Raw genomic sequence first — 13,312 nt, 5'->3', positions numbered from 1 at the left:
GGCTGAAGCCTGAATGAAGTAGTCAAAAAGGGGGAGGATATTGTCAAGGTGTAAACGGTCTGGCGTCGGGGCGGGTTCGGATTCATTGGTTTTGTTTCGTGTTTCTTTTTTCCTCACTTGATGTACGTCATGGATGATACCTTTTTTGGGGCTCGAGTTGGGGGAACCGGCCGGGCGGCGCGGGATCGCATGTCGATTACATGGTTACCTACTCAGATGAATGCATCCATACTCAACAACGGCTCCTCCAAATTACAGCATTGCAAGCCACAGGCGAACAATTCTCCAAGTGTCGTCCTTCCAAAGTAGTAAAGTTCCTCAAATGAGCTGGTCGACCGAGCTGAGCTGCAACCTTCTTGTTCGACTGCAAAGACATTCGGTGCATGATGTCGTGCTACGCTTCTTCCCTTTCCAGCCCCCTGCGTCCCATCCAGCTTCTGCAGGACCCCGGTCGATGGACAGACAGCACGCACTTGCAGCAGCTTCTGCCGTGTTCTGTGTGCCTGCCAGAAAAAATCAGAAAGGGGCCAGCGATAAGCGAATGTCGGTTGCGCCCCTTTTCACGTGGGGTTCTGCCATTCATCCCAAGGGGAAATCATTGCGCCGTACCCGAGCTGAGAGTGCTGTGCCGCAGAGCGCAGGCGAGGGCTCTCTGGAGAGTCTCTTGGGTCTTGAGCCGGGCAGAAGGGTCTGTTGGGCAAGGGGGCACAGGACAGTGCCACATTAATTAGGTAATTACAGTGTACACTAGAAAGTACATTACATTCCAACAACGGGGCTAAAAATAGGACAAATCGTTTACCTCATACAGCGCTCCAGAAACCAGTGGGCTTTCCCATGACGAAACGATCTTCAACATGCAGCTGGCCCCCGTCTGTCGTCAGACAGGCGAGAGTTGGGAAGGCGGAAACTGGCGATTGATTGGTGGGGCTAGGGCATGATTTTGACAGCCAAATGTCGGGTGGTGGTATTGTGGCCACCATGTGTACATTAACGTTTTTTACACTGCGTTAGTGTGGTTTGGACATGTAGAAATATTCAAAGGTTGGTTGGTTGGCACGTTGGGTAAGGGGGATGCGAAGGGCGGTGGGTGCCTCTGGGTGAGTGGGAGGCAAGCCCTCGGTCTCTGATAATCTGATCTGATCTGGCGGCTGCAAGATCCGTTCCTGACCTCGGTCAACGAATAGAGGATACGGAAACATGGTGCCGTCGCCTTAGTGCTGGGAAGTTGGAGTGATAGCTTTCAGGTTCTAGGTCAACAACCTCCTTTGAGGAGCCGGGTTCGGAGATAAGAGGTTTACTAGATGTTCACTGTTTCCTACCTAGGTAGTCAGTGAGTGGCAGCGATAAAATCTGTTTTCCAGGTTGCGGTTTTGATCAACAGAAGATCCCGAGCAAGAAAATAAGGTAAAACCGCCCCGAATCAGAGGACAAAGTAAAAAGGTATCGAGATGTATCTCTGGGGCTGGTCTCCCGCGCTCGAAAACAATATCGTAGATATTTATTCGGCGCATTTTGTCAAACCGGGTTCTCCGAAGACCGAAATTAGAGAACGGTCCCGTTTTCCACAACTCCGGGATGGCCACGTGCCCAAACCCACCAATACCGGGTCCGTCTTTTGGATTCACACCGACTTACTGCTCGACCTGCCTACGGGCACTCATTATTAGTGTTCCCGTCGTCAAAGCTCAGTGGCTCCTTGTGGCTCGGTTCAGTGCAAACATCCCAAGACAACAGTCCGTCCGCTGCTTCGAGCTTCATTCTCTCGGAGATGAAAATGTATCTCCAAAGCGACGCAACTTTCCGCAGATATTATCTGAGCAATAGAATTCTCCCAACGTGGTCACCGGCCTACTATGTAAAGAGAGCGCTGAATATGTAAGCAGGATGGCGTGAGATGAATCATAATGAATGGACTTGCATCACCAGGCCAAGCCGCACACAAATTGCCAAAACAGTCTCGCCGTGTTCGCTCTCGAGTCTTATCATATTTAATTTTTGGCAGATCTGAACTAAACAAGAATGAATCGCTGATAATTACATGGACGCCCCACGGTCTAGCGTTCTGGAGCTCAGAGTTTAGTATGATTCATTCTTGCTCAGAGTGACAAGTTCAAGACGATCGTGGGGGAGTCACATTTTGGGCATTGCCGAATACCGTAGAGAGATAGAATAAATTCCACAGGAATCACCGTGTTGTCAGAGTGTTGCTCGAGTTGTAGTGTCATATTCCCTTCAACCATCTTCCTAACGTGTGGTCGCTGCTAGGAGGGACCGTGTCCAGCTCAACTTAAGTACGAATGAAAGCGTTGCTTATCCTTCTGAAGTGAGTGTTATTCTCCCGCCTCAAGTCTTATATTTAGCTTCGTGATGTATCCAACGTTCCCTATTCCGATACATACCATGAGGAATACACCAAAACAATCCATGTCATGAGCCGACATCGTCTGAGAAGCACACCAAAATGGCTTTTTGGGTTTACGATCATTAACAAAAAACTGAGTGTTTGCTAATTAGTGAACAGATGCTAGTTTGATGTTGACACAGTTGGCGGCCCTATGATTTCCAATGAAATCTTCCACCGTATTGCAATAACTTGACTAGAGCCCCCCGGTTGACTTGGAAAAGTCTGGTACGTGTCAAGGGAAAAGAATACTTTTTGGGAGAACCGTGGTTTGTTTACGCTGACGTTTAGCATTCGGTAGGTGTGTCATGAAGGAAAGTTTAACTAGCATTTAATTTACATGGAGCAGCATAAAAAATAAGGTTAATTACACGTCCTGCGTTAAGACGGGGCAAACAAGGTGCAAACAAGGTGCCTGTTTGACATGAAAAGTATCACGGGTGTCCAAGACAGGAGAGACCATGTTGGACTCATTGAATGGAAAGAAAATGGCAGAATGGTATGAACGGATCTGGGGACAAAAATAATTCATCGATAAGTAGTGGTGGCCTTGACTCTTTTGGGGCCTGTGGCTGGCGGGACCCACTTTAACTTTCTTGCATGTCGGGTGCGTTGCCTTCTCAAATCTTTCCACTCCAACTCCTCAACATTACTGGCATCGCAACCACGATGGTCAAATCTACATACCAACCATCGGCTTCTGCTTTGCAGCCGCTACCGCCCGGCTGGACCGAACACAAAGCACCGACAGGCCACACATACTACCACAATGCCGAAACGAAAGAGTCGACGTACAAACGGCCGGGCGTCGCGCCCACCGCCCCATCGATCAACCCGGCGATGAACAGCTTTGTACAGCACCAGACCGTGCCCCAAGTCAATCTCTCTGATCCAAATGTGGCAAACGCATTCATGGCCCAATACGGCCAGCCACCTCCACACCAACAACGCGGCCAGCGAGGCGGGTCGGGGCCAGGTGCGCGAGGAGGATTCCAGGCGAGGCCAAGGCCGCAACCCGTCGACAAGCCGCGACTGAAGATTCCGATCCCAGGCGCCGAGCCGTGGATTCTCGTGTATACGAAATACGGCCGTCGATTCGCGTACAACCCGACCAAGAACGCGAGCTACTGGCGCATTCCGGAAAAGCTGATGCCGGCAATTCTTGAGTTGGACACCGCACGGATCCGGCAAAAGGCGGAAGGGAAAGAAATAGAATCACACAATGGAGGCAAGGATGCGGACGCGCAGGGGGGTGCCACCGCAGCTGCTCGCCCTTCGGCCCCATCCCCACAAGCGGAAGAACAAGCGACGCACGAGTACGACAGCTCGGAGTATGAAGAAGTCGAAGTGACAGATGACGAGGGCGCAGAAGGAGACGAGAAAAACCAAGAAACAGACGGGGAAGGTCACGCCCGCAAGCGACAACGCACCGAAGAGCCGCCAGCCGACACCGGACCGGCTGAGTTTACCGAGGCCGACATAGCAGCACAGCTCGCGGCCATGGGCGCTGGGTATTATGGCAAGGACGATGTCGCGATGGGCGAGGGCGTTGAGGGTGAGGAGGAATGGGAGGAAGGCGACGAAGGACTCCCACTCTCAGATGAAGACGCGCGCCTGCTGTTCAAAGACCTGCTCAACGATTTTCGCATCAACCCCTACAGTCCCTGGGAGAAGCTCATTGAAGAGGGCAAAGTCTTTGACGATCCACGCTACAGCGTGCTTCCTACGACTAGAGCTCGTCGCGAGGTCTGGGAGGAATGGTCGCGGGCCAAAATCCAAGAGAACAATGACCGGCGCGTCAAGGAAGAAAAGAAGGATCCGCGCATACCATACCTGGCTTTCCTTCAGGACAAAGCCACGCCCAAGCTGTATTGGCCTGAGTTCCGGCGCAAATACAAGCGCGAGGCCCCGATGAAGGACCCCAAACTTCACGACCGCGACCGTGAACGCTTTTATCGCGAGCACATCGGCCGGCTGAAATTGCCGAGTACCACACTTAAGGCAGATCTGCGCAAACTCCTAGTGTCGGTGCCACTGTCGACCCTCAACAACACGACTGACCTTTTGACTCTGCCCCCCCAGGTGCTGTCCGATATCCGGTACATTTCCCTCGACCCGTCCATACGCGATCCTTTCGTGGAAGCTTATCTCCAGGATCTCGGCCCACCCCCTCTCGCGGGCGGCGAGGGTGCGGGTGATGGCGAGGACGACGCTGTTAAAAAGTCCCACGGGGAACGACTCAAGCGGGAGAAGGCATTGGAGGAACGGCAGCGGGCCGTGGCCGAGGAGAAGCGACGGCAGGAGAAGCGGGTGCAGTACGAACGGGCGCGGCTGCGGGACGGGGAGCGCGAGATTGAGAGGGCCATGCATGTGGACAAGAAGGGGCTGCAGAGCCAGTTGACTGGGGAGTTGGCGAAGACATAGTGGCGGTATAAGGACTGGCTAGTCAATTAACCTTACTTTACTCCGTAATCGATATGTCAAACGCCGCGCAATGCTACAATGCACAACATGTCATAAACACCAGTGCTACCAAATCCGCTTCGCTACCATTTCGTACCGCATCACCCTCCCGAAATCTTTCTCCTTCTCCTTTTCCACATTCCATTCCGCCCGTTTTTCCTTCTCCTGGGCCTTCCTTAGCCCCTCTGTATCATCCCCAAAAATCCACCGCCGCCTCTCATCCCCCACCTCCACCTGGCCGTATCCACCGCTGCGCTTGCCGCGCGCGTCGAATGACTCCCGTTCCGCTTGGCCCACTGCAACGGCATGTTCCTTAACTTTCATCCGTGCATACCGGCGTCGCGCATACTGTAGAAGGACCATGCCCAGGACGAGCTTCACAATCAACAGAACGAGGAAGATGAGGAGGAAAACGACGACCATCGTCACGGCTGCGATGATGTCGTCGCTGGAGAATGGGAGATATGAGAACCATCGGCCGGGGTAGGACGCAGTGCCGGCAGCGCCGGAAAAGCCGGCCGTTGCGTTGTCGCCAAAGTCGGCGTACGGGTAGCCGAATACGGAGCGGCCGAGGGCGTTGCGGATCAGGTGGTCGATGCGGTCGAGGGCGGCAAGCATGGCTGGGGACGGGGCTGCGTTCTCGACAGACAGGGAGGTTTGGGTGGTGGGAGGTAGAGGTGTGGGGAGGTGCGTGGCTAGGAACATGTTGTAGATTTGCACCGTGGCGCGGATGAAAAGGCAGGACAGCGGGAAGAGGGGAAGGCCCAAACGGCGGGTGAGGGTGGGTGTTACAAACGCCTAACAGACAGTGTCAGTAAGACAGAAAGTTTACGGCGAAGAGGGGGGTAATGGGGGACTCACGTTGGTGTAATAGTCCTTACACAGGATGTCGAGGATCCGGGAGTAAAACGCCGGCTGGATATTGTTGAACTTGTTGATGTAGGCATGCTTAATCCAGTCGACAATCATCTCGCTGCCTATGACAACGATGAAGGGAGAAAGCACCTCACCGGACCACAGCCATGATGGGAGAATAGTGAAGCTGGCAGGTAGAATCGACGAAGTGTGGAGCGGAATGCTGCTAGGGCCGTTGTCCTCGCTGCCTGCGCCGGGCACTGACAACCCACCGACCTCGACAACATTGCGCATCCCAATGATGATCAACATGATCCACAGCTGGAACCTCTCGACAATGTCGGCGCACGTGAGCTGGAACATGTTCTCCTTTTCGAACCGCTTGAACACCGCGCTCTTGATCTCGACGAACTGGTTGGAGAGCAGCAGCGTGAGGAGTGCGTTGGAGTACGAGTTGACGGCCACGTTGAGTGCGATGACCTGGTAGAAGAGAATGACGGCGTGGAGGACGTTGTACACGAGTGCCAGCAGGAACATGCCAAGTGGCAGCATTACCTTGGACCGACCGGAGCTATTCCGGGACAGTGTCTCGGTGCTAAAGAGACACTCGAAGATATCCTGTCCTAAAGCTGAGAGTAGTCGGTCGCCTACTTCGAGGAGATTGTAAATGGCATACAGTTTGATGGCGGATTGCGCGCGGATAAAATGGTACATCCGGCTGGCATCGAGGTTCATGAGGGCCACGGAGCTGCAAATGAGGATGGCACCTTGGAGGAGATCAGCCTTGTGGAAGGAAGTTAAGTTGGATGGGCTCGACTTGGTCCGACGGTGCCGTAGTGTGCCCGGCGCCCGGCCGCTCTGCTTTGCCGGAGCTGAGTTGTTCCCTGCGGCCCCGGACGGGCGGCGCTGGCCTCGACGGCGGGAGGAGGCTTGGGATCCGGCTCTGCTACCCTCCGAGGTGTACGTCTTGTTATCGGCCCCCTCTCGCACTCGGCTTCGGCTTCTTGATTCCCCAGCCCGGGCTTCTAACCCTCCGACACTCGATTCAGCCGGGCCCCGACGACCTCTCTGCCACATACGCCCGAGTCCATACCATACAAACCCGACCAGCCAACGCAGCTCTTTCCCGATGACATATGCCCACCAACCCACTAGGACGGAGGCTGCAATGCAGAAGCGCATCGGCAGCACAGTGAATGTCCAGAGCCAAGCATCAAAACAGGCCGCAGCACCAAACGCCATGCCGCCCTCGAGGTAAAAAGGCAACAGCAGGAAGTTCTTGAGCCGTTCAAACTTGATAGCGCTGGACTCATAGGGCATGTCGCTTGTGTACGACTGGTGGATGTAAAGGGGGCTGGGCCGCTGAGCGGCAAGTTCCAGCTGAAGCAGCGTAGGTATGGACATGGGAGGTAGTGGTATCGCGGGAGCAATGATCGGCGATGGAGGGGCCCGTCCGGCGTTTTCGTTCCGGGTCTGCCCATTTGTTTGGTCTGTTGATGGAGCGTGGTTGCTCCGACTGCTAAGTTCGGGGGCCGCAGGCCGGGGGCCGGGCTGGAACGAGTTTCGGCGGGGCGAGTGCTGTGGTGTGGGCTGGGTCGTTGTCCTACGTCGCCCCATGGGTGGTGTGGACAGTGTACGGCCACTTATGCTGGGACGGCCGTGCCCTGTCGTTACCGCCACTGCATCCTCGGGTTCCCCAAGTTGCGGAAAACTCGCGGGCGCTAGCGGCTGTGATGGCCGCTCTTCTGTTGCTCGTGAGAGCCGCCTGCTTGCCCCCGCAATACCAGCAGTGAGGGGAGGTTCGCCTGCGGCCCGTACCGGCGCGGCGCCTACGGGCAATGACTCAGGAGCAGCAGTCAATTCCTGTATCTTGGAGGCCGATAGGCGCCTCACACCGTCCGGGTTGCTCGTTTTGGTGTTGGATCTGCTTCGGGTTTTCGTGACGCTATTGGGATCCTTTCCGGCCGCCGGATCGCTCGCGACGGCCGGCTTGTTTGGCGACTCTCCATCGCTCTGACTCTCGCTCGACGGGTCTGGCGTTGGGACACCGATGGGCGGATTCGAGACGGTTCGGGTTCGTGGAATGCTTGTATCGGTGTCGTGTTTCGGGGGGAGGTCGCTCGGGGTTAACGTGGGGGAAGGTAAATGGGAGGTAGCCTTCTGCAAACCCTTCTTGTTTTTCTTCTTGTGCTTGGATTTCCCCGCGTCTTTACTTGTCGACGTACCGGTCGTGTCGGGTATGTCGGCAGCCCTCACCGAGGCTGGATGCTGCGGTTCCTTCGTTTGGGCGGTCTCCATTGCGTTGTCGTCCCATGAAAGCGGGAGATCGAGCCTAATCGCACATGCCGGACGCGAGGTCGTCGAGCCAGGCTGTACACAACTGGGTTGGTGATCCGGATATACGCTAGGCGACGCGATCCGCGATGCACAAAGGCCAGGTTGGAAAGTCGGGCGATAAGCGACGTTTGGCGGCGGACCCCTGCAGAAAATCCACAGCAGGGCAGCTGCTCCCGTCTTGGCGCAATCGCGCCGGGCCCTTTGGAAGGGCCCCACATGCCACCTGTTGTTTCAATCGAACATCTGGATCCCATTTGAACTCGGGAGCTCCCAACGAACCGTGACGTGCACCTTCGTCCAATTGAGATATCTTCTTCGGTTCGATCTCAACGCCGCTTATGTGCATCATGGTTTCGGCTTTCGTCTTTCCGCGTGACACGAACACACAGTGAAGCCTGGGGACCACAGGTTATCGAGACAATGAGGCACGCGCGGGGGTGTCACATCGTCGGATGTTGTCCGTCCAATTCCTCGATGCGGGGGTATGGGTTGGAAGGAGAGACCGAGGTTCCTGCTGGGATGTCCTAGGCAGGAAGTGTTGTACGCACGAGGGTGGACGATCTTTTTAGCAAACCCGAGGAATAGCGAGATCGAGCCACCTCAGTCGGTGTCGCCTGGGCACCGAAAAACAAAAACAAAAGGCCTGGTGCAGGACACAGACGCGTATCCAGAGATGCCTCGAGCGGGGTTTCCTGTTGGAGGTTTTGCCGCGCTTCAGGCTCTGATAGCCGCTTCAGGTGGCCCTGAATGACGGAACCGGTGGGGTTCGATTCGTGCTGGATAGAGGGGAAGAAGGAAGCACGGCGGCCTTTACACAGTAGTTACCATACAACTGGAGAGATGAGACACGTCGTAAACGGTAAGAGGGGTCTTCAGTCCTCGGATCCGACGGAACACAGCAAGCTCGAAACTGCTTTGGGGGCCGAGTCAAGTTTCTATTTCTTCATCGGACCCCGCCCGTTGTTTCCGCCCGCGAGTTTTAATAGCCCAATTTCACTTGGCCTTCAATCTCCCGCGCCAGTTTCCCAAGCCTGACGATACCTACCAGTTTGAGTCGATTTCCAAAGTCAACATCACGATATTAATTCGCTATGGCTTCGAACCCCCCCGCGCGATGCTGCACTATCGGTGTTAAGCATGAGTATGTTGCGGCTGTGTTTCCCTCATTTTACCTCTCGTCTTGCGGAGGGTTTGGACATTAGCTGACTGCTTGCCCCAGAGGCGAGCCGACTGGCAAGGCAGTTCGTGTTGCAGACAAGCACGATGCGTACCTCGCGACCCCACCTGCCGACAAGGAGCACAAGGGCGTCGGCATTTTGATCATCCCAGATGTCATTGGCATCTGGCAAAACAGCCAGCTCATCGCCGATCAGTTCGCCGCCAATGGCTACTTGACCTTGCTGCTTGACGTCTTCGAGGGCGACCCCGTGAAATTGAACCGCCCTGCCGGCTTCGACATCATGGAGTGGCTCACCAAGGGTACCGATGGTAAAACCCCGCACACTAAGGAGGCTGTTGACCCCATTATCCTGGACGGCATCAAGGCGTTGAAGGAGGAATACGGCATACAGAAGATTGGTGCGGTCGGCTACTGTTTCGGAGCCAAGGTCAGTCGAGATACACTCCTAAGGGAAACATGAAGTAGGGAGCGCTCAGCGTTTTGACACTCGCGCAGTATGTTGTGCGGCACTATAAAAACGGCATCTCCGTCGGCTATGTTGCCCACCCCTCGTTCGTCGACGAGGATGAGCTGGCCGCCATCACCGGTCCCTTCGCCATCTCCGCCGCCGAGACAGATAGCATCTTCACGAATGAGAAGCGCCACCGATCAGAAGAAATTCTCAAGGAGGTCGGACAACCGTACCAGATCAATTTGTACTCCCAGGTCGTGCACGGCTTCGCCGTGCGTGGCGATATGTCCATCCAGGCCGAGAGGTTCGCGAAGGAGCAGGCCTTCCTGCAGGCGGTGACCTGGTTTGACGAGTTCCTCCTCTAAGTGTCAGTAGGGTGGGTGTTATTGGTTCCACCGAGAATTGCAACGTGTTTTCCATGGGCGGCGCGGATGCTTGAGCTAGTAATTCGTTGCTATGTCTTTCGTTTCGGAGGTGTTGGTAGAACAGTAGCTCTGAAAATGATGTGGTCCCTCACGCACGCACCGACCCTTGTCCTTTGCGCCCGCTGGATTGGAAAGCGACGACACTGGCGCTCCCCGCTGCGGAGCGGCAGTTGTGGTGTTCGGGCATCGGGTTGAGTCACGCCAACTTTAGCGCGAGCGACTCGCCGAAGATGATTATCGCACCGAAGGGAAAGTCCGTGAACATGTGACAATTTGCTCCCCGTTGAAAAAGAAAGCTGTTTATTCCAAAGGGGGTGACGCGTCCCACAATCCCCACCCTAACACACTGTTGCCGGCAGCTAAGTCACGGCAATTGACAATGTCGGCAAGGACGGCGCTAAAGTCTTCAACGGCAGCCACAGCAAGGACAAGGTCAGGGTAAAAGGGGATTTCGGGATTATCTGGTAGCTTTCGCGCAACCTCCAATGCCACTTTGGGGCGGAAACATGAGCGAAGGTAGCTAAATTGGTGATGAACCCGGCAAAGGCAGTGGTGGGAGAAGCGCATCCATGCAACGATGTCGAGAATGCCCAGCTCCAGTGATCATCAATCAGGTCGCCCCGTCGTTCATGCTATCACTGACCCGGCGCCCTTCACGGGCCGACGACGGACCACAGAAGGCGTGCTGCAAAAGTGAGAAAACAAAAGGGACAACCCCCGTCGCAACTTACCCCGGTTTGCCCGCCCAGAAAGCTGTTGACTCGAATTTCGGGGGTTCTCGAGGCAGAGCCCAGGAAACTCGACCAGGCCAAGCCGGCCAACACCGGCTTTAACTTGTCTTTCATCCTCGATTTTCCAGTGTTCCCAGAGCTTTACCAAAGCTACCCTTGAGGAGCGTTATCAGATCGTGCACAGATCAAAGGAAATGTCCCAGACCTGTGGAAAGGTCTGCCCAACCAGAACCTCCCTTGTTTTCGAAATTTCCAGGCTTGCCGAGGTGGTGACCCCGCTAGGTAGTCAGGTCTCGACCGTTGCGGGCGCACGGGCGACAGCCGAAGTTGTCAAGCCACGCGAGGCACAGGGGCCAGGGGCAGCCCCCAACAAGGGCATGAACAATGGGGGCCAAAGCGCAAAGCACGGGCGAAACTCCGGCTTTTCTTCTCATCCTTCGTTTGACACGTTTTACCACCAATGGCATGCTCCCCCCCTGGTGGACTTCGCAGCTTGCGCGACCACCCCGAAACGGCTGCCGGTGCTGCAACTGTTCCGCAACACCGTGGGAAAGCGGTGCGTGTCTCCGGAGAGCGAAATTGGAAATGGTCCGCGGTCGGCGGGAGCCTGCAGCAATCGCCGATCGCAAGACGCATCTCGTGGCGTGTTTTCTTCCCATTCCACCCATCAGGAAGACGGGGAAAGAGGATGAAGAGAATGCAAGGGAATAAACGAAGGGAGTGACGCCCCATCAAGTGGCTCGTCGTTAGATGCCAACCAGCAGCTTCAGTTTGATGACATCGCCCGTGGGCTGTAAAAATAAATTGGCCCAGGCACCACCAGCAGTGGAAGCGAGAGCGGGCCGCTTCTAGCACATCCAAGAGAACCAAAAACTCTGCACGCCACAGCACTCTCCACACCCACACCAGAGCAATTGTTCTTCTCCAAGAACGTTAGTGTACATAGTAGTGTAGGATGCCCCCCTGCGTGTCTTGTCTGTGCGTACATCTTTCTGTCTCCGGACGTCCCGGCGAGAGTATCAGAAACTGCCCCCCGGGCATGCGAAAGCGAAGCCGTTAAACCCGGAATTTTCGAGCTCGCCAAGAAAGTTAGCAGTGCCCTCACGAGCTGCATGCTGGATTAGCGAGAGGTAACCGAAAGCAGCGAAAGCCAGGCGAAGTTGGAATGAAACAGGAATGAGAACACCCCGCACACAGTCTGTTTGGTGGAAACGGACGTGGTCTTCCTCCTTGGTGACTTCACTCTCATCGTGCCCCTGGACCATCTTGCCATCTCCCACTACGAACTACTCCATGCGAATCTTACTCCGTTCTCACCTATAACCCCGCGAACCCCGTCTCATTGTTCGGCAATGCTGGGGGCTGGTGACCGATGCCGGTTTCTTGCGTATTTTGCCTCATTACTCGATCTCACCGCACCGCCATAACAATTGACCGGCTTCGCAAAGCCCGCCAGAGATGAGACGGCACGGACTAATAACAAGACAACAGCCGCCGCCTTCTTCCAGCGACGGACGATCTCACGAGGACCTGGGACCCCAACTCAACACTATTTTCTGGCTGCTCGCATCGCTCGCGACATTCTTTCTCGCGCTACGGTTCTACTGTAAACTGCAACGTGGTCGGCATCTGTGGTGGGATGACTATGTTTTGGCCGCGTCATGGGTACGTTGTTAGAGAGGGACGGAGCCCCCGTTCAGAGAGGACCTCGTGCTATGAAAGAGGAAATGGAAGGAGAATGAGTCAGGCTGCCAACACGCTGACCATGGTGAACCCCTCCGTTATTGCAGATCTCCCTAGTTGTTTCTGCAAGCACAACATCTGCCTGTGTGGCGTTAGGTTACGGAAAGAACCTGTACGACATGAACCCGGACAACCTCCCCACCATGCCCTTCATTGCCGTGTTCGCGGGGTTCTTCTCCGTCCTTGCCGCCGCCTGGAGCAAGACTTCGTTCGCTCTCACCCTGCTCCGTCTCAGCCAGGCTTGGGTCATGAAAGCGGTCATTTGGTTTATCATCGTCACCGTCAACGCAATCCTCGGGACCGCTATGTTATTTATGTGGATCAAGTGTCGGCCGTTTGCTAAAATCTGGGATGGTAGCTTGGAGGGGTGGTGTATTGACCCGGCTAACATTGTTATTTTGTACCAGTGGTCTGCGGGTGAGTTGCATCGGGAGAAAGGAGGGTGCTTGTGAAAGATATTGCCACTAACAACTAAGACCAGGTTGGTCAGGCGGTGCCGATTGTCTTCTAGCCCTCATGCCGTGGGCTATTCTTTACAGAATGCAACGGACGCTCGATATCAAAGAGCGGGTTGGGATTGGCATCGCGATGAGCATGGGTGTTGTGTATGGGCTATTCCAGAACCCTCTAAACCCTTAAAACGGGCTGGCTGATGCATTTTAGGGCGGGCGCCGCTTCCTTCGTCAAGCTGGCCATGTTGCCGAATCTGACGGGAAGTCCAAG

General features: G+C 55.2%; 4 protein-coding genes across 4 annotated transcripts in view; 3 read left to right on the top strand and 1 right to left on the bottom strand.

The window, feature by feature from the left end:
- Positions 1–3,073: 3,073 nt before the first annotated feature.
- On the top strand, positions 3,074–4,828 carry C8A04DRAFT_40755 (uncharacterized protein; the record flags this gene model as incomplete). The annotated part of the gene is made up of 1 exon (XM_062785052.1): positions 3,074–4,828. One exon carries the CDS (start codon positions 3,074–3,076, stop codon positions 4,826–4,828), a length of 1,755 nt encoding a protein of 584 aa, XP_062632774.1.
- Positions 4,829–4,933: 105 nt separating this feature from the next.
- On the bottom strand, positions 4,934–8,020 carry C8A04DRAFT_15899 (eukaryotic membrane protein family-domain-containing protein; the record flags this gene model as incomplete). Its single annotated transcript, XM_062778654.1, has 2 exons — positions 4,934–5,665; positions 5,729–8,020. 2 exons carry the CDS (start codon positions 8,018–8,020, stop codon positions 4,934–4,936), a joined length of 3,024 nt encoding a protein of 1,007 aa, XP_062632773.1.
- A 1,130-nt stretch (positions 8,021–9,150) lies between these two features.
- C8A04DRAFT_33119 (dienelactone hydrolase) lies at positions 9,151–10,055 on the top strand (the record flags this gene model as incomplete). Its single annotated transcript, XM_062782337.1, has 3 exons — positions 9,151–9,200; positions 9,279–9,666; positions 9,735–10,055. The coding sequence occupies 3 exons, from the start codon at positions 9,151–9,153 to the stop codon at positions 10,053–10,055; spliced, it is 759 nt and encodes a 252-aa protein (XP_062632772.1).
- Positions 10,056–12,304: 2,249 nt separating this feature from the next.
- C8A04DRAFT_40752 (96ca82bc-67f3-4b3a-ab36-ffe7d8f40fbe) overlaps positions 12,305–13,312 on the top strand; it is a gene marked incomplete at both ends in the record, with an annotated part of 1,296 nt that continues 288 nt past the window's right edge. The window contains 4 exons of the mRNA XM_062785051.1: positions 12,305–12,511; positions 12,637–13,006; positions 13,071–13,194; positions 13,253–13,305. Of these exons, the coding sequence (XP_062632771.1) occupies positions 12,305–12,511; positions 12,637–13,006; positions 13,071–13,194; positions 13,253–13,305 (754 nt within the window). The remainder of the gene's footprint in view (positions 12,512–12,636; positions 13,007–13,070; positions 13,195–13,252; positions 13,306–13,312) is intronic.

Source organism: Dichotomopilus funicola, assembly GCF_033296635.1.
Source record: "Dichotomopilus funicola strain CBS 141.50 unplaced genomic scaffold C8A04scaffold_112, whole genome shotgun sequence".
NCBI lineage: Eukaryota > Fungi > Ascomycota > Sordariomycetes > Sordariales > Chaetomiaceae > Dichotomopilus > Dichotomopilus funicola.
Note: the sequence above shows the minus strand (reverse complement) of the source record. Positions and strands in the feature narration are given on the sequence as shown.